General features: G+C 39.8%; 2 protein-coding genes across 2 annotated transcripts in view; both read right to left on the bottom strand.

The window, feature by feature from the left end:
• The window catches only part of ints2 (integrator complex subunit 2), a 30,854-nt gene extending 17,231 nt beyond the window's left edge, over nt 1–13,623 (bottom strand). The window contains exons 1-13 of the mRNA XM_030068878.1: nt 13,257–13,623; nt 12,235–12,551; nt 11,898–12,036; nt 10,270–10,372; nt 8,822–8,935; nt 6,652–6,782; nt 6,149–6,319; nt 4,494–4,711; nt 3,844–3,969; nt 3,516–3,587; nt 1,984–2,098; nt 1,435–1,503; nt 593–727 (exon numbers count right to left, since the gene is read on the bottom strand). Coding sequence (XP_029924738.1) covers nt 593–727; nt 1,435–1,503; nt 1,984–2,098; nt 3,516–3,587; nt 3,844–3,969; nt 4,494–4,711; nt 6,149–6,319; nt 6,652–6,782; nt 8,822–8,935; nt 10,270–10,372; nt 11,898–12,036; nt 12,235–12,527 — 1,686 coding nt within the window. The 5' untranslated portion in view covers nt 12,528–12,551; nt 13,257–13,623. The remainder of the gene's footprint in view (nt 1–592; nt 728–1,434; nt 1,504–1,983; nt 2,099–3,515; nt 3,588–3,843; nt 3,970–4,493; nt 4,712–6,148; nt 6,320–6,651; nt 6,783–8,821; nt 8,936–10,269; nt 10,373–11,897; nt 12,037–12,234; nt 12,552–13,256) is intronic.
• A 2,418-nt stretch (nt 13,624–16,041) lies between these two features.
• Nucleotides 16,042–20,130, bottom strand: part of med13a (mediator complex subunit 13a) — an 84,456-nt gene continuing 80,367 nt past the window's right edge. The window contains exons 28-30 of the mRNA XM_030068017.1: nt 19,938–20,102; nt 18,859–18,959; nt 16,042–17,759 (exon numbers count right to left, since the gene is read on the bottom strand). Coding sequence (XP_029923877.1) covers nt 17,627–17,759; nt 18,859–18,959; nt 19,938–20,102 — 399 coding nt within the window. The 3' untranslated portion in view covers nt 16,042–17,626. The remainder of the gene's footprint in view (nt 17,760–18,858; nt 18,960–19,937; nt 20,103–20,130) is intronic.

Here is a 20,130-nt window from a genome sequence, read left to right on the forward strand (position 1 = left end):
TGTATTTTATTTCATGCACCATAAAATAAATTGGTGACGTACTTTAAATAGAGCCTGGGTTATACTAATGTGCTGTAATGTGTTCATGGGATGATTATACTCCACTATTGACAAGCATTATGTAATCCAGCTTTTTCCAACCTTAGAGGACATGTGCCGTATTTGACTGCTGCATATGGTCAATTGTGAGAAACAAATTTTGTAAACAAAGTCAGGAGTAAGGTGACAATGTTGTATTAAGTGGTATTGTATCTACAGATTACACTTTTAAGTATAAATGTGTTGTCTGGTGGCTAAAGCATACCATAACATTCCTTGCGGCTCAGTTCAGCACAGTGCATTTAAAGCATCTAATCTTGGATTTGTTCTGTAATTATCAAGCAATACAGATTAACTGTATTTTATTTCATGCTCCATGAAATAAATTGGTGATGTTCTCTAACTGGAGCTTGGGTTATGGTAATGTACTGTAATGTGTCCTGTGGCTATGTTTAGGGTCATTCAAAAAAAAAAAAAAAAAACAAAGACAAAGACAACATGCCTAAGTAATGGTTATAAATCAGTCATGAGCCATGCAGTGCAGCTCTCCTACCTTAATGGAGACCTTGTGTTTGGTGAAGGCTCGACTACGTAGCAACTGGTAGATACAGTGAATGGGCAGGAAGCCTGTGATGTTGGCACTCAGGTTGTTGGTCACTGCAACCCTCACCGCATGTGCTGTAACCACCTGGGGTACACAATGTAAACAATACACACCATGGCATCAACAAATCAACAATAGATATCAAAGAAAGAACAAGTACAGATTCTGTATAGTCAGGGTGTACCTGTGTCGATGAAGAAACGTATTTGTCAGTTTCTTTGAATGCAATTTCATTTCACTGGCTCGCTAGTTTATCAGCCGCCTTAATTTCTTGTGTGGCGAGCACAGTGATGCAAGGCTTACTAAGTTGACATTAACAACTCAAGCATGAGAAAACACTGCTTATAGCATATTACATACAGTATATACATAGACGCACTACTTACACAACAAAGTGCTTAATTATAAAATGTCAGTGCATGCAGTGCCTGATGATCAGAAGCTAAATAGCTGCATATCACTGTATGGGAGTAGATTAAAATTATCCTTGCAGCATCAGATAACAAAATGTTCCTCTGTTATGCTGGTTATAAGTAATGTAATAATGCAATCCTTCAATTATAATAAATAAACAAATAAATAAATGGATAAATGAATAAATAAAGTGTTAACAGGTTTACACAATAGTGAAGCCCTTTAGATGGATTTCTGAAATTCATTGAAGTCACACGACATGAAAAATGAGAAGACATAAAAAATGAGAAATGTCAATGGGAATCAAATTGCATACAGTAAGGCTTGCTGATTCCTGTGGATATAAATACATAAAACTGGACTTGTAGTCTATGTACCTGTTCAGTAAAAATCTCCTGTGTGAAGATGGTCTTCATTTTGCTAAGAGAGCTGGGCTTGATGGCAATCTGTGGGGGGAACAACATTGTCGAAAAAAGATCAAGAACATCAACAGAAGTAGCTGTGAGGTTTTGCTATGAGTGAGAACAGCCTGCAGGCAATAGCACTAGCATTTAGTAATTCCCTCCTTTCATATTTCATAAGAGAAATTCTACATGGCAGGCACAACACTGAATTGATAGGATTGCCCTGGAGGTAGAAACAAACAGGCTCTAAATCCAATTACATTACACATCTTAGTGGAAAATACACTGAGACAGGAAAACTACTTAGCACACAGGCAGGAAACAATAGTACACTTAATAAGTAATAAAACAGCAAATTGGCTACAGGGTATGGAGTGTATTTGTAGATATGTGTATGCTGTAAGTATTTCATCAGTAATATAGACTTTATATGTGCCACTGCTGCAGTGGAGGAGTGGGGCCCGTAGCTGGTCAGCCAGACTGATGTATTGATTGCTGCCTCCCTCCCACCCTCCACTTTACCTTCATCCCCAAAGTGGAGCACACCAACTCAATAATGGAGCTGAGCTGGTTGCTATGGAAATACATGGCAACCAGTAATAGCATCTCTCCAAAAGAAGCAGATACGCCCGCAGCACTGGGAGGAGGAGGACACACATATACATGCAAGGCAAGAGAGAGAGGAGATTTAGACTTGTCGTTAATCCTGTGTCTTACAGGACAGAATATTAATAAACTGATTATGCTAGTTGCATCAACCCACACACGAAAGCACACATACACACACATAGAAAGAGGCATGGAGAGACTAAATGCCCTTGCTGCGCCTGAATACTCAGTATGCCTTGAGGGAAGACCCGCCCGTACTGTGCCTCTGATTGGCTAACCCTAACCTTAACCAACCTAACCAGCGAAGGCATGTTGGGTATGTGGGCCCAGTAAGGGCATTTAGTCTCTCTCACACACAAACGCACGCACACGCACACACACACACACACACACACACACACACACACACACACACACACACACACACACACACACACACACACACAGTCCTCTACAAGCCTAGCATTGCTATTGTCCCCCCGATATCCACTTAGCACTGCTACTGATGTAGTGATAACTTAATGATTTATGGACTAAAGACACACACACTACATTGAATTGCTACAGTTATAATTTATTCAAAGGGCTTATTAACTTCAAACAAAAGCCTGCCAGCCTGCCTGCAAATGTTGTTTTAAGTTGATGTCTGTCTTTTTTCCATGAAGAACAAACACCTAATGAGCAAACATCAAATGGCTCAAAAAGTCTGTTTCTATTAAAGCCTGTAGTTGCTGTGCTCATCCACAGCCGTTTACAATAAATCCAACCAGATCACTGTGCCTGATTCCTATAATAATAGGAAACCTGGTGAGGACAATAATACAATGCTGAAGACAACACAGGATAGACACTATTTTGTCATGTTAAGTAGAAACAGTCAAAATAGGCAGAGTTTTCATTATTCTGAGACAGTGTCTGTTTAGACTTCTAGGAACAGGAAAATAGCTTGTGTCTCCATGAAAACTGTACTTGAGGGCTCCTTCACACAGAATCTGGCAAAAAGGCACTATCCCTATTTATTTTGAAAGGGGGTAGTCCAGTAGTGTGTGCAGCAGGGTTATGAGGCAAAAAAACACAGCGGCTGTCTGGCAAGAAGTTGAGCCAGATTTGACTTTTGCCGTACACAACCAAATGTCACACTCCATCAATCGTGTAAGCCGCCAACCAGAGTGAAGGGTCAGAGAGCAGACAGACGGCCATGTGGTGGCACACCCACACTGCCGGACAATGCTGCGGCAAATCATTGGACTGTAGCATTCTGTCTGAACGCCACCTTAAGCCCTGCTATATCTTACAGTAACCTTTTATTGCTTTCTGGACATTGTAAATTTATTGTTTTAAACCATGGTTTGTTACATAAACCCACTGTATTACTGCAATTACATAGCACAGTCAAGACCACAATGTCTGCTGTCATTGTGAAAATATGAAGAGCTTCTGCTCACCTCTCAAAGTATTCCTCTTCTTTGATCATCCAGCTGAGCCACATGACCATCAGCTGCTCCTGCTCTGGGGTGCTGGACAGTCAGACACACAAACACATACACACATAGAGAAGACACTATTCACACTCCATATTGTGTAAAACAGCACTAGATGCCAAAGGATGTACACAGAGTCTCAGCAGGAGACAGGCATTGGCAAGAAGTTAAATGTGAAGATCATGGGACCACTTGTTACTTAAACAGTGGCAATGAAACCAACCCAAGTTGTTTTGAGAATAAGACAAAGGCTTCAAACAGTAACAAATAAATGATGCCAGGGATTACATACCTAACGAGATTGGGGAAAGCCAGAAGCTTGCAGAAGGACAGGGAGACGAAGCGAACGCCGGCAGGAGTGGCTGGAGGCCGGCTGGTCATCAGCTGGAGGAGCTGCTCTGCCTCCTCATCTGTAGGCCTGGAGGTGGACAGGGAAGGATTATGTCGATTGAACACATTCACTTTTAGACACGTGCTGCCCTTAGCGGCCAGTTTTGTCATCCACATAATCAAATATATCTCATCTATTAGCTCGGGGGTTACATACAGCTGTGGTTTTACAACTAATTAACTTCATTGAGAAAATTATCTGACATAGAAGCAGTTAATAATTTAGGAATTCAGAAAAAACAACCAAAACAAAAAACAAAACAGTAAAAGTTTCACTTTAGTGAAAAGTTTCTCAAGCCAAGATATATTTGACAAATGAGCCTTTTGCTACAACATCTGTAGACTTAGCTTCTAGTGTACTTTCAAGCAATAAAAATTATGGCAACATTTAACATTTAAGTTATTCCTCTTAGTTATGGGTTAACAGAGTCAAAAATGTAATTTTAAATGTAAAAATCTAACTCAATCTAAAACAACAAATTATAACCACAACAAGTACTGTACTCCTAAGGCTCTGACTACAGGCAGTCTGCTGTAACTTCTTTTATCTACCTGAGGCCGGCAATGCCCATGAGGGCGCAGTATAGTCGGAGGAGGGCGCTGGCCTTCACTACATATTCCTCTCTGAGGCCAGAGTATCCTGACCCCACATCCTCCATGTCGCTGTCGTTGGGCCCATGGGTGCTGCGTGAGCGCGGCAGAATTGCCACCAGCTCCAGCAGCAGCTGCCTGCGCATCTGCCACAACACAGAGCTGCTTTCTCTCTTACGCTGGCAAGGTGGAGGGACATGGAGGAAAGGAAATGAGTCAATTGCTGCGTTTCCATTCAAGTGCTTGTATGCAAATAATGATGCACTGAATGAGAAAAGCTGAATGGTAATAGCAAATTTCAATAATATTTCCTCAGCACTGCAGAGGCAGTACTGAGAGGGTGGGTTATTGTCAATAAAAGAAAAACAATAAATGGATGGAAACACATTTGTCGAATAAATGATGACATTTGCAGTTACAGACTGACAGTAAAATATCTGCCCTCCACAACCTCCATGAAATGCCAGCTGATATAAGGACATGTGATTTGCATTTTATTTTTGTGACATTTCAAAAATTAGCTTCAAATTGGACAGCAGTCAGATTGAAGCTTTATGAAAAGATTTTTCTGGGCTTTTTCACCATTATTGATTGATGAAAGTTTAGAGACAAGAGGGATTGTGAGATGATAGTGTGGGCTGGAACTGAACCCAATATGCTGCAGCTACATGATGCCCTTAATGAAAGCATGACAGTGTATGGGAGTATAGAAGTATATTTATATGCATATCAATAATCCAAGCTTAACTTGATTAAGACAGTACTACCACTATAGAGCATGTCATGCTAGAACTTATTTTTATTATTTTAATGACAGCACAGTCATAATGTGTGTAAGCATAACCTTATGTAAAACAACTAGCATAACCTTATGTAAAACAACTCAAGCTTTTGATGTATTTGAACATGTAAACATCTACTCCCAATTTTCTTTTGTTGTTAGATGAGGGCATATGTCAAGAAACATAAGACTAAGCTGACCCAGGTGCAGTGACTATGTGTTGCTGAATATGTGTACAATACAGTGACAGTTGTGTGTGACGTGCTACAGCCAAAAGTGGGATGAAATGACAAAATGCTCAATGTTTTTTGTCTGATAGTGAGGTGGACCTCACTGAATTACATGTGAAAAATCCCACGTGGTGAGGAAGACAGCAACTCTCAAGACTGGCCTTGACAAACTGACTAAGACACAATGTCAGGATGTGTCAGTTTTAAACAATGAAATGAGGATTATGTATTAAAAAGGAAGACTGTGGTAACAGTCTGTTCTTGGGAACTGTTGTTTTCCTCTCTGTGGGATTTGTCATGCAAATGTTATTGTTTTTGACAAGCCCCCCAATCTGTTGCACCAGCACTACACGAAATTAAACTAACCTTCAAATATTATCCATATAAAACAGGTTTAGTCAGGAAAACTACAGACAATTCAAACCATGTAACTGTTTTAATCAAAGAACTGTCTCCTCCTGACTGTTCAATGACCAGTTTAATGTGTGCATGTAAACATACAATCTAAAAGTGTGACTGTTATACTTCTATTCTGTTTCACTGACATGATTCAGCAAATAGACAGTAATGGCTAATATTAAATGCGACACAAAGTGATCCCTCACCTGCTGTCCATTGCGAATGAACATGCTGAACCAGGTTCGGACTTTGCCATTGGTGCCCAGCAAGAGGCCGCTGACATAAGAGACTAAGGGACTGACTGCCTCATCTGCTGTGTCTGGTTTATAGTCCAGAGTCAGAGCCACACCCAGACCAGGCAGGTGGCACTCCTCCACCTGGGTTTACACAAGAACATACAGCCAGACAGACAGACAAGGACTGGTTAGGAGACCAACAGAAGGGGAAACTTTGGGGAAACAGATATCAGTAGACCGTTAAAGACAGTAAAAACCATCCAAAAAAAAATTAGTTAACATGTGAATAATCACTAAAATCTAGCACAGTAGTATAACTGGAACATCTGCATTGTAATACATCTGCATAGAAAGTAGCAGCAGTGAGTGTGGTGTTCTGCTATTTGAAATTAATAAACTAAATGGATTTATGTACCAATAGTGAGCCTGGCCTTAGTTTGGAGCTCTGGGATAATATTTATAGTGTAACTGACCACCATAGCTCTGATGTTGAGGGCCTGTGAGGGGTTCATTTGACACAGCTGCCTCAGGGCTTCAGTTCTGCGACGACCGCTCACACTCTCTTCGTCTTGACGCTCTCCGTTCTTGATCAGACCCCTGCAAACTGTAGATGAATCCTTTTGAAGAATGCATTTCAACCTGCAGCTTCCATGCAGTTAAGCATTGGCAGAACTCCAAAATGCTACAGTAAACTGAGAAACAACTGAAGCACCACTTTCTCCTCCAGCTACAGTGAAGTAAAAATCTTGCATTCGAGTCAAAACCCAAAAGTGCAGCATATAACTAGTAACTCTCTCTAAGATGTATGGAACGTAGGACACAACTTATACTTAGCTAGCTTGTTTAAAAGTATTTTACTTCCTCCATTAATATAATCTCACAACTGTGAGTCAATATTAGCGGTGGTATATAAATAATACGAGGATGACAGTTTTTCTGCAATGCTCCCATCGCAAAAAACAGTTGCTCGGGCTCCAGCTGAGGGAGGGGTAAGGGGTGAGCACATGCAGGCAATGCAGTCCTTGAAAACTGCGCCCTACTTTTGGCTAATTGGATTGCCAACAATTATTCTACTCACCATCAATTAACAATATTTTTCCTGTAGGATTTAAGGGATGGTAAAGTAAAATATATAGCTTTTCTTATAATTCTTATATTGTCATCATTGGGTGTAGAAATCATCATGAAACTGTGAGAATCTGAGGTCTTTTCATGGCAGAGAGAGGCCTATCAGCAGTCATCATTTTGCTGGAGACTGAAAGTTGCTTTCACATGTAAGACTGGAACAATCCAATCAGAACACAATGTCAGTTTTTATTCTTCCTGTCCCCTTTTGATTGACTCTTCAGCTGCACCTGTTATCCTCCGCTAGGCTCAGCAAACCTTAATAACTGTTAGCTTGTTAGTATGGCATGCTGACTTTGTACCGTTCCTGGATATGAATCCACTATTTTACCTCTCTATTTTTAGATTTCATAGAAATGTACAAATTGCAGCTTGACCCTCTAAACTGGTTGTTGTAAAATATATTATATAATATTATAAAAGGGATTTAACAGTGGAAACATAACAATGTGTAAATTAGGCTAATCTGCAGCGATCTATTAAGTATCACTGAATTTGATTCTCCAACAGTGTAAGGACCCATGACCCATATAATCACCACTTTTTTCCCCCTCTATTTTATGTCAGCCTTGTTTTTGTTTTTTTTGTAATATAATCCTTGCCTGGGGATTTCCTGCTTTTCTGTAGCACACTGACAGTACATCATATCTCAAATGTCATGGCCCAGTCATGTTCTTCCATAAATACCCTAAACCGTAAAATCATGACTCATTTATTTGCCTGTAAATAAGATTAAACCGCCATCAGAAAACAACATTTCCAAAGCCACATCTCATTTTGCCTGTGCTTCACCACAGCTGACAGTTTAAAGACAAAATGTTTATGGTTGGCTGAGGCTATGACATGCACTGAAATGATATTAGTTTCCATCTCTGCCACTTCTGGATAATTTCATATGCCATAACAGATTCAGCGGAGTTAGACCTAGTTACCAGATCACGCTCGACATGACAGACCTTGATGCTTCTAGACAGAGCCATTTCCAGCACTTCACTCTAAAATCAATTTATCTCACTTTCAATTCAATAAAACAAGGTCTTTTCCAGTAACAAAGCCAAAAGGATTACCTGACGCTGCCTGCAATGTCACACACACAAATAAGCTATTGACTCAGTTCTGACCCTCTATGTGATAAGAAGGTACTAGAGACAGCAGGCATTTCCTTATTATGTGTCTCTCAAAGCACAAGGAGCACTCTCCATGGGCCAGAGCAAGACAATAATGTTCATCATCAATCAAAGACGAATACATATACCCCTGGGCCAGGAGCATGGCTGGAGTTAGGAGGAAAAGGGCTAAACTGAGTCAGAAAACATGGGAATGGAAAAGTCTGTAATTGCCTGCCTATAATTATAGAGAGGCTTTCACAGCCTCCTCTGTTATGTTAAGTAAAGACCTATTTCTGCCACAGTGGATCAGCTTACAAACCACATGAAGCTAGTGGTGGCAATTAACCAGCGACTCTACCTCTTATTATCAGCTGACACTGTGTGCAGCCTTGTGAGACAGCTCAATTACCTTCATTGAAGCTGTCAGGAACATTGGCAACCAGCAGACACAGAAACCAGTCACCATTGCGGACATGCAGCAAAGCCTCTGCCACGTCCACGATGGGCAGCAAAGAGGGCAGCTCTAGGGAAAAGAAAATAAACATGTTCTCAGAGATCAGTTAATTTTGATAGCAAGAGAGGATATGCCTGAAATCACTCTTAAAACTCACCTTACCCTCATGTTCACTTTGGGTTTTGTTACTTTATTATTTCAGTTTGTGCTTTAATTTTTATTATTACCGCTGCCGTCTCTTTATTTTGTAATTACTAGTTGTCATACAGTGTTTTGCCTTCTCTTTAATGTAGGTCAAGATTAAAATTAATATAGATCAAAACTGCTTTATCGCCAGGTGTTTATGCGCAAGAAAAGACTAATTTTATAGACAACTGAAACTACCTAAATACTAAATGTCCACTTAAGATGGGTTTGGCAGGCAACATTATTGCATATAACTTATGTAACCGGATTTTGCAACAAACCATATGTACTTGAGATCAATTTTTCACATAAGCAATCAAGTCAATCAAGTATATTTTTCCAACAACCCATGAAGGTTTCCTGAGAGATTTTTAGGAGTAATTTTGTTCATTCGTCTCAATTTCTGGTGGTGTAAAACATACTGTTGGACCAAGTGTTCTATGACACATTTTTAGATTATTCCTCATTTTCTATAGGTCTATTGTAAACAGCTTACATTCATGATGCACTGACAAGATGAATGACATCTTTACACATATAGCACACTGAACTGTTTTGACTGGAGAGAGAGAGAGAGAGAGAGAGAGAGAGAGAGAGAGAGAGAGCTATGTGGAATGCCTCATAGCATTCCAAACATTCCAGCATAAATCACAAATATTATTTTGCTGTTTGCTATTAATTCTGTGTGTACAGCAACTTAAAAAGAAATCGCTGTGTGAATGAGGGTATTTAAATAAACCTATTTAAGTCACGTTGTCTCTTGTACGTGTCTCACATTGTCCCGTAAAAGCAGTTTGGCTGCTCTGCAACTGGACCATTCTGATGTGGTCTCTTTAGGAAAGACCAACACCACCATCTTTAAGCTCTGCCTGCCAGCAGAGCAAAAATGCATATCAGCTCATATGGTTAGGAAACACTGGCTTTTAGAATCAGCCTCAAGAAAAAAGGTAGGTGCATCTCTAGTAAAGTATTATGTCCCAAACTCTCACATGCTCATGTTATCCCCACTTGTGAAGGAAGAGCTAAAAGAGCTAAATAAAATTCTGACCACAAACTGTTAAAGCCAACCCTGTTATCGAGCTCCAGACTACACTTTTCTGTGTCCTATAATTTTCAAACTTTACAAGAGGCCACTTGTGTGTAATAGCCATTACATTCAACACCATCCTTGTGACATTTCTTGGAAAAACTTAACAACATGATGGGAGGCTGTGTACCTGCTTGTAGAATACAGAGCACATCTGCAACCTCTTCCAAGTAGACAGGGCTTTCAAAGAGTTCAGAGGACTTCAAGAAAAACTCTCCATTTGAGTCCGCCACCTAAAAAACAATGTAATCAATCAAATCTTCTTGTTAGGGTGAAGATGCAAGTACTTGAAGATGAAAGGACAATTAGAGTGCTGAGAAATGAATCATCTGTCAGTCAATATGAGGCCAGCTGCCAGATATCTGGAAGTAATTTCTGATACTTAAGCTTTGATTAACAAATAAAGTTGTGCAATCCTGCTCCTTTCATCTGAGAACCATTTCCACAACTGAGCCTTTTTTAATCATTCAGAAATTGAAAAAAATAAATGTTTTTAAATATTCACATTTAGACTACTCTACTTCTGTTTATTCTAGCATCAATCATAAGTCGCTTTTACATCTCCAGCTTATATAAAATAAGGGGCGTAACAATTTTGAAACTGAGACCGAAACCGCGATACAAACATCCACGGTCTTGCGACGCGGTTCCTTTTTCCATCTTGTGGTCCTTGTGATGCATTATAAATCTGCTGAGGAGTGCACGAATGATAATTGCTTTGACACAAATGTGATTTGACTGTGCTAGTTGTAAATGCCATATTTTTAATGTGGATGGGGTTACCATTAGAGGTTGCATTGAGTTACATTATGATGTGTTCAAACTCTGTTCAGTAAAAATAAGTATTTGGCGAAGGTAAATTGTTATGTTATCAAGATGTGTTCAAATGTAATCTAATAAAATTTAGTTTTTGGCAAGAAATTTGAATAAATACAGTTGTTTGAAGGAGAAATTTGGAAATGTTTTCACAGCAATGTGAAATAGATATTAGAGAGGCACTTCCAATGTGTGTAACTTCCTTACACTAATTCTAAGCAATATCTTATAATGAATCCATGTTATTGTATCTTGAAAATATACAATAAAATGTTGATTTTTAATATTCACCACCACCACCACCCCAATTCCCACCCAAAAAAGGAGGTATGAACCAAAACATAGCTCAAAAATCGATGTCTGAACCAAACAGTTGATTTGGAGAATTGTTACACCCCTATACAAAATACAGCAGCACAGGTCAGCAGATAAAAACAGACAAAACAAAACAACCCAATTCCTTCAATATCTTTGATAGTTACTTAATAGGTTTACAATACTACTCATCACTTTTAAAGATCAGTTAAATCTGGACCCAAGCTATATTATAGACATTCAGTCTCCCTATGAGCAGGTGTACAGCCTCAGATCCTTAAACGGAGCCTGTCTGGCCTTTTGCCATAAGGGCCCTTAGGCTTTGTAATGACTAAGGCTGAAGTGCTTAAGTTTGCAGAATCAGAATCATTTTGACATCACTTGTTAATTTTTTTTTATAGAAACCTTTTTATCTAGTTCATTTATCATTTTTAGTACCACCTTTTTCTTATCTCTTTGATCTTGTAATATATTGCTGTTGTTACTTAATTTAAAAGCATGATGATGGATGGATTTTTCTGACTGTTAAAGCACTTTCTAAACTCTATTTTAAAATCTGCAGAACAAATGTTATTTAAATCATAAATAACCCAAATTCACTGAATTAAGCAGGAATTTCCTCTGCACCTTGTTCATGATAGCCAGCAGTTCACTGAGGGTCAGGCGGAGTCTCCTGAGGGGGTCACTGTGTTCAAACTCCAGAGTCAGGCCGTGCTGGAGCTGAGACACCAGGATGCTCTCTCCATTAGAACCACCAGCCTTGTGCCTGAGAGGACAGAAATCACACTGTTATCCTCAAAAGAATGGCAACTGTAAAAAACAGGGATGAGCTAGTTCACATCCTTATCTTTACAGTACTGAATGTGTTATGTGTCTCCATCAACAAAACAGAAAGCTTCTCCTATATCTAAAAGTTAGTAAAGTGTGAAATTACTCATGTCATCATGTTTAAGCATGACTGTACCTGAGCTGCTGCTCCTTTCGAGCATCCTGCTCCAAAGCGTGAAAGTCCACAGACAGCAAAGCTACGATGGAGTTGACAGCTTCCACTCCAGACAGCAGTCGGAGGATGAGTTTCTTGTCCTGGGCCCAGGCCTGGCTCTGATCCGCTGGGGCACACAGTGCCATCCTCACCAGGCAGGGCAGCAGCAGCCTCAGCTCTGGGTCACTAAGGGCAGCCAGTCGCACGACATCTACCTTCTGCATGGCTTCAAAAGCGTAAGGGCTGACAAACTGCAGCCCTGTGCTGTCTGCCATCTCTGTGTGCAGCTGTACTGAAGCCTTGAGGGAACAAAGATTGGACACATAATGAAAATGGTATAAAATCTAATGCCACAGCAGCACATGAACTGGGCCATCTCCTAATCTGGGCATCTTGTGGGACATGTGCAACTGTACGGAATTAACTCAACTATACAATACCAATACCAAATACAAACACAGTTCGCTTAACAGAAATAAACGTCAGCAACATGCGAACATGAAAAGTATGTATTTCTTGTTGTACCTCGATGTTTTCCGATGGAGTAACGTTAGACTGCTGGCAGGGTTAATTAAAGCAGATGTCAATTACTGTTCGCCGAGAGGGAAAAGTTTTAGCAGTGATAACGTTGCTAACGAGGCGATAGTGGCTGCAGCTACCGTTACACCGGACAGGAAGGGTTTGGAGGCCAGTCAACGTTAAGTTTAGTGTCCCCAAGCCAAACATAACGTCGATTCATTAGTACTATTCAGCAGTATTTCATTCCTGACATTTCCCTTTTGAAACCACGTCAACAATTTAACGATAGCGTTCGCTAGTGCTTAGCGTTAGCTGACACTTCACTTATACACTACCTCTGCAACCAATGTTAGCACGATGCTAACAGTTAGCCGCTAGCTAACGCTAATGCTAGGCTAACTTGACAGACAATACTATCCACACTTTCTAGCTTGTCTCTACTGTTGTGTGGAAAATAAAAACCAAAACTCAGAAAATTGTCTTACCTCGTTTGTGTTGATATTTACTATTTTTTTGTAAACTGTACGCGTCGAGGCCTTTCGACCTCGGGCTTGGGTTGGGTAAGATACCGATACCCTGCACAGGGGAGTCCTAAGACAGCCGTTCAGTGTGAAGCCTACTCCTATTTTAGCTCTTGCCAATGGGGCTTTGGAAATGTCTATTAAATCCTATTCACAGCCTGGCTTCTACAGTGTCCGTAGCTCCGTGGTATATTTGAATTTTATCTGTAGCTGCGATGATTGCTAACATTACATCGGTGAAACTGGGGAGTAATGTTCTAGCCTGTGCGGTTTGGCGTGCAGCTCTCATTCACTGCCCGCCTGAGTGACTGCCTCCTGCACTGACACTGTGACTCAAGGCATTATCAACAGTCCAACCCTGTCTGGACACCTTCAGTGTGCAAGCATGCTGAAACAAGACAGGAACCGGGCTGACATCGAGACACCATGGAAACCTTGTTTCATTGGTAATAACACAATATAGTAGTTTCCATATTATCCCTGCTGGTTTCTAAAACAGTGATCTGGGGACAACAAAAATGAGTGACAGACCTGCTTCTGGTGGTAGCAGTTTTTGGAAAGACCTAACTTTAAATCTAGTGTCATCGGGTGAAAAACCCCAAGCCCACTCTGACCAAGCCATTCACAGAAAAAAGAGAAAATGTTTAATGGAATTGAAACATAGGGGACAAATTCTGTTAAGGCCTTAACTGGAACGCCCTTGAACAAGGCACCTAACCCCTAACCACTGCTGAGTGGCTACAAGGTATAAGTCTGACTTTTCCCGAGAGGAAAAAGGCAGCAACCTTCCCTGGATAAAAAAGGATTAAAAAACAACATGTAGTCCATAGTTTCTCAATAACTCAATAACATTGTTTGGCAAGTCACAAATAAGTCTGAAGTCTTGGAATTCATGCCCCAAGTAAAGGCAGTCAAGTTCCAAGTCAAAACTGACAAGTCCAAGTCAAGTCCCAAGTCCTAAATTGTGAGTGTCAAGTCCTTAACAAGTCATAATGTGTTCGTTACCAATCTTAATTTAATAATGTTTGTTTCCTCTGCCTACCCTTTATACAAAAATTTTTGCACGTGGTCCATTACAGCACCCTTCCATTTCAACATAGCCGACTAGTTAATTGTAACTGTCAATTCACTTGGGAATAAAAAAGGTCCTAAAATGCCAACACAACATTTTAGGCTACTGTTGGTCATGCTTAAATAACAGATGCCTAACCTAATGCTAGACAAAGCTCATTGTTGACTGGTTTGATAAGTTTTAGCTGGTAAATAGGGAGCCTGCAAACATGGATTAATTTTTTAACCTTTGGCTTTCGTGAACGTAGGCTAATGTCAAGTCTTTCCGAGTCAAAATGCTCAAGGCCATGTGAAGTAGAAATCACGTTCAACTCAAAGTCGAGTCACTAGTCTTTCTTTATTTAGTCTTAAGTCATCAAAGTTGTGACTTGAGTCCAAGTCAAGTTCTAGCCATGTGACTCAAGGCCACATCTATGCTGATTAGTAAAAGTTACTCAATACTTTCCCAAAACAAAAGGCCAGGGAGATAAATTGTGGAGCTGTGCCACATTTGAAGCAGATTATTGATCCAAATGGCCTAATGGTATCCATGCTGTTGTTGGGGTGTGGACCTTTCTTTTATAGGCTACTTGTTAGTGCTGCAAAGAATGATGTATATTTGATGTAAATTAAGAAGCACCGTGAGTCCACAAAATCAGTCTCGAACTGCATTCTTACACACATACACAGTGGCTGCTTTATGCAACAGCTCTGCCATAAATTCTTCGTTTAAGAAAGTTTATAATGTTCAGTTTGTGTTGACATTGTGGAGGATGTGTAAATTTAATTTAATAAAGAAACCATGTGCATTTTAGGCATCATAAAAGTAATCTTTATGGCATAACATTTGCATTGACTTGTATTAGATTGTACAGGTATACCTAATAAAGTGGCCACTGAGTGTGTCTGTTTATACACATGTATATTTTGCAGCATTTACACATTAGTCACACGGTGTGGCAGCAAAAGATTATATGTAGAAGTTGCATACCTTTGCCTATTGAGCCACTTGAACATCCCACATTTTCACCTTACTTTAAAGTGCACTGTATAAATAGTGCCTGTGACAAGGTCCAGCTGGTTTTGCAAATGTACAAGAGGCCAAAGCAGAAGAAATATCTAAGTGCCCTTTGATTCATAGCCGTTTTTGACTTCTCTCATAGCTGCTGGAGAGCTTCACCTGCCCAGTCACTGTCGTGCTGTCTGCCAGTGTGAATCCCAGTATACTTTCTCAAGGGCACATTGACAGCCGTTGTTGAAAATAAACACCAGAGCAGGACCTCTGTGTATTTCAAGGCTGCTGACAGCAAGGAGAAATGCTGAAAATAGTCAAATGTATGAAACTGCCAGCTGCTGATTACTATTCTACACAACCCTGGCCCCGGGGCACTTCAACAATTTACAAGTAAGATATCTGACTCAAATTATTATGCAGGGGCATTTCAATGCTTTTCCCACTTGTGAATAAAGAGAGCATGGAAAATTCCAGACAAACTCCAAGACCTATAGCAGGAGCAGCTGGTGGCGTTAAAATGAAATAAAATCTTGCAGATTTTTATTTATATGAAGTTGGAGACTGACATTAAAAAAAAGCATCACTGTTAAGACAGAACTTTAATTTAACATCTGGGAATAGATTGAAAACAATCATTATTTCCCAAAAGAGATAATAACATGGAACTGGACTAACAACAGAATGTAAATTTTCAGGTTTTATTAAATATTGAATGTATGTATCTACACCCAAAAGAGGACCACATACATTTTAATGGTCAGATTTTTCAAGCCAGCAAGATGCTGGCAAGAATGCAAGGTAAAGAGCAATACCAATGGATTTTCAATAGTCAAAGTACAGTTTCCTTCTGAACAGGAGAAGATCCAGACAGTAGATCTTCCTCTGTGCACAAACACTGCATATCCAATGGGCAGCCATCTGGAGCTGGTTAAAGTTCATTTACACCACACATTTACTTTCACATTAAAGTAAAATGGGATTGGTCTAAATGCATCCATAACCAATCAGAAAATGGTGCCAAGAGAGCCAGACCTCAGCCAATCACAGTAAGGAGAGGTACAGTAAACTAAAGGGATGTGCTAAAAAGGACACTGCATGTCTGCCATTATTAAGACCACTGCTCTGACATTCTAGATCTCTTATTCTTTCTCTCCATTAAAAAAAAAAGGTCAAACCTGAGGTCAGCTACTTCCAAGAGATGCCAATAGTTCTCCTTCCACTCCACTATTGGTGTCCTTGTCCAATTGCACATCACAATCCCCCTCCCCAAAGCAATAAACACAAGCACAGGGAAATAAGTTGACGCACTTTATTCCTAAAACAGAAGCCACGCCACCAATTGCTGGCATGGCATTCATATATAATTATTTATATATATTGCCGTTTGGTTTTTGTGTCTAAATGTGTGGTATAAAATACTATATACGACAATGTACCTCTTTATTTGAACACAGTGAAGTTCATCGCTGTACAAGTCCTCTGTAGCTACAGCTTTGCTGTAAGTCCTTCATGCTCAAAGGCATGGAACATAATTCTCCACTCTAATTCTTCTGTACATTGTGACAATACAAATATTCTGTCTCCATTACAAAAAAATAATACTCTAAAAGCAACCTACTGCGACTTTATTTCATTTTTGTGGGATTTTTTTCCTGTTTGTTTTTTTAATTAAGACGATTACATATATCTTAGACCAATTGCTTTAAAGCAGGAAGGTAATATAAACCTTCTCCATTTTTTTTTTATATATAAAAGAGGTTAAGAAATAAGACAAATTATACATTTAAAAACTTACAATAAATAAGATAGATGCAGGCATTTCATTTGGATACAATTTCATCCAAAGGAATAAAAAGGAATTTCAGGTCTTAAAACCAAAGATCCATTCTTGAGTTTTTTTTCCTTGATCAAATATGTCCCTTTTCTTCCAATAACTTTACAAATACAGACGTGTTTCTCCAATACAGACTGGCCAGTGACTGTGCTGCCAGGCTCGATGCCATGACAACCAATCTGTCATTCTCTCACTTTCAATTAATTGCGGCTCAACTTCTGGCATTCCCATCTTCCTTGTTCCTCATCTGTGTGTGTGTCTTTGTCTCCTTGGGTGTCAAACAGCCGTCTAAATCCAGTCCCGGTGCACGATCCAGCTCTGTGCTCCTGTCCGACTCTTGCTCTTTTCCTCTGTCTTGATAAAACCCCTTTGGAGTCATCCTTGTCCTCGTCTCTTTAATGCTCCGTCTCCCTCCCTCCAGTGACGGGCTGTTGGTTACAACATGTTCATGATAAAGTTGTACATCTGGTTGAGCACCACAAAGTGGATGGGCAGACAGGAGCGCCGGTCCTGCGTAGCCGGGTCGCACGTCAGCCAGGAGAGGGCGTTGTACTGCTCCAGAACAAATCTGCCAAACAGCACATTCACAAGAGGAGAGAGATTTACACTCAAGACACACTGACATCTTGCAAAGCAGTTTCATTTTTATGCCAAACCTACGTGTGTGGGTGTGTGTGTTTTCAAAGGTACAATCAAAAATTCATTTGAAAATCTAAATTTTGGGTGTATGTATATGTGTTCTTAAAGAATATGACTCAAATAAACAATGTCAGCCTTTTTCAGATCTTTCTTAGCCTCATTTCTACAAACTACAAATCTACACAATCCACTTCCGGACTAAAAGCACATTTTGAAATTCCTGTTTGAAGTCTCGTTCCAATCATTTCATGACCTCTGTCATTTTCAAAACTGTTCCTGATGCAGTTAACCTCAGAAAATGTTGTATGATTATTCCATCAAATCACCTTGACTCCTACATGAACAGCAGCAATTTGTCACACTAAAAGTACAAAAAGTTCATTTGTTTGAGCAAAATATTTGAAATATGTGATATATAACGAATATCTTCTGAGGGCAATTTGATGATGTAGGCCTGTGGTTTTAAACAGCCAAGTTAAAACATTTTGGTGTAAAATTATCACGTGAAAGGGATTCATTTTCTTGTCATAATAACAATGCACAATATACGACACTGACTGTCACAGGATATATTTAAGTAACAGAACTGTGTCCACAGCATGAAGAGCGAACATTAACTTCATACATGGGCGGCAGCAGCTAACTTGTTGAGAATATCACCTCTCTTTCATTTAAACCCGAGTTACACCTCTTCCCTTGCTCTGAATCCTCTGGTGTGGTTATACCTGTTGTACAGGTAACACTAATTCTGATTAAGATCATCATTGGTGGAGGCAATCACACATCACTGAAATGTTTAAGAAAGGAATCTAACAAGGACTGAGGTCATGAAATCACTGGAGGGGCCATTTCACCCTGAGTAAAATCTGCACATTATTAACTCACTTGAATCACTTTGTAAACAAAGTGTGAAGAGATGGTATTTCAGCATGTAGGGATGGGGCATGTTCCATTTATAGATCCAGTCTTAAAGGTATTTACTAAACAAGCACTCCATTCACCAGGGGAGCGTGAGCTGCTGTATTTACCTGAGTACGTCTGAGGTCTGATTGGAGTCAAGGGGGTGGGAGTGTTTGCTGTGCAGTAGTTCATCTGATTGCACTGAAGACACATGGAGGTGCAAAGAGGCCTAAGAAGAGAGAGACAGCAGGAAATGAGAGGGTGTCAGTGGCAGCATAATGAAGTTATTAACCTTTATTTCGTCTCATCTAAATAATTGTAGTCCTGTTCATAGTTGAGTGACAGCAGCGGTGAGTCACTACAACAACTACAGAGGCACAGGATCTGTGCACAGGCTCTAATTAAAAACTTTGGGACCTTTTTTTTATTTGCCATTTGTTTACAGACACACGTACATACCTGATAAACTAAAAGTTTTGTTACCATAGGGCCAAAGAAGAGAGATCAATTTTACAAAACAGTTTTGTGGTACATTAACTAAAACATATTGTACTTTGCACACAGAAGACTGAGATCATATTGTGTTTCGGTCAGTACTTCTTAAAAACATTTTGAGCATCCACCATTTATTACATCTCTAGATTTATATGTGGGCTGATGACAGATAACTACCATTACATTCAGCTACAATTATCCGCTTCTATGTTGCTACAGGTATGGGTTGCTATTTTTTGGGTGTGTATGTTCATAAATAAATTTGTGTTTCAGGCAAATGTTGGTCATGTAATGTAACTCTAGCCTAGTCTTGAGAGATGGGGAATTCACTAGTCCAGTTACAACACTTTGTGGTCAAAGTTAACAGAGAAAAAAAAACGTTGTTACTGTTGGTATATGAATGCTAGATAATAGCTAGCAGTATTATTGTATTATTCTAGTTTATTAAAGTAACAACTGTACCTAGATGTAAATATTTGGTAACTGCCAAGTTCAGCATCATGACAAGCTTGTCTGGTGCAACCTGTTTTGATTAAGTACTGTGTAAACTTTCATTTGGTGAACACCTTGGTTATAACCAGTTAATGTTAGAACAAATGTCAGGTTTTTGTTTCACTGTGGAATCCTAAGTAAAGTTTAACTGAACTGACATAAACACAACATAACAGGCGAGTTACAAGACAGAAAGCCATTATGTAAGTGAGTGTGGTACCTTGAGGAAGAGTGGACACTGGTTCTGAGCTTGCGGGCAGGCTGACCAGAACCAGTCGGGTAGCGGGCCGGCTTTGGCTGTGGAGACAAAGTAACCGAGGGCCAGAGGTTGCTGCAGGAGGTTAGGAACCTCTTCATGAGACTCCATACGGTCCGTACTCTGGCCCTGCAGCAAGAGAGGAAGATCAACATCA

The sequence above is a fragment of the Myripristis murdjan genome, chromosome 14 (assembly GCF_902150065.1).
Source record: "Myripristis murdjan chromosome 14, fMyrMur1.1, whole genome shotgun sequence".
Taxonomy (NCBI): Eukaryota; Metazoa; Chordata; class Actinopteri; order Holocentriformes; family Holocentridae; genus Myripristis; species Myripristis murdjan.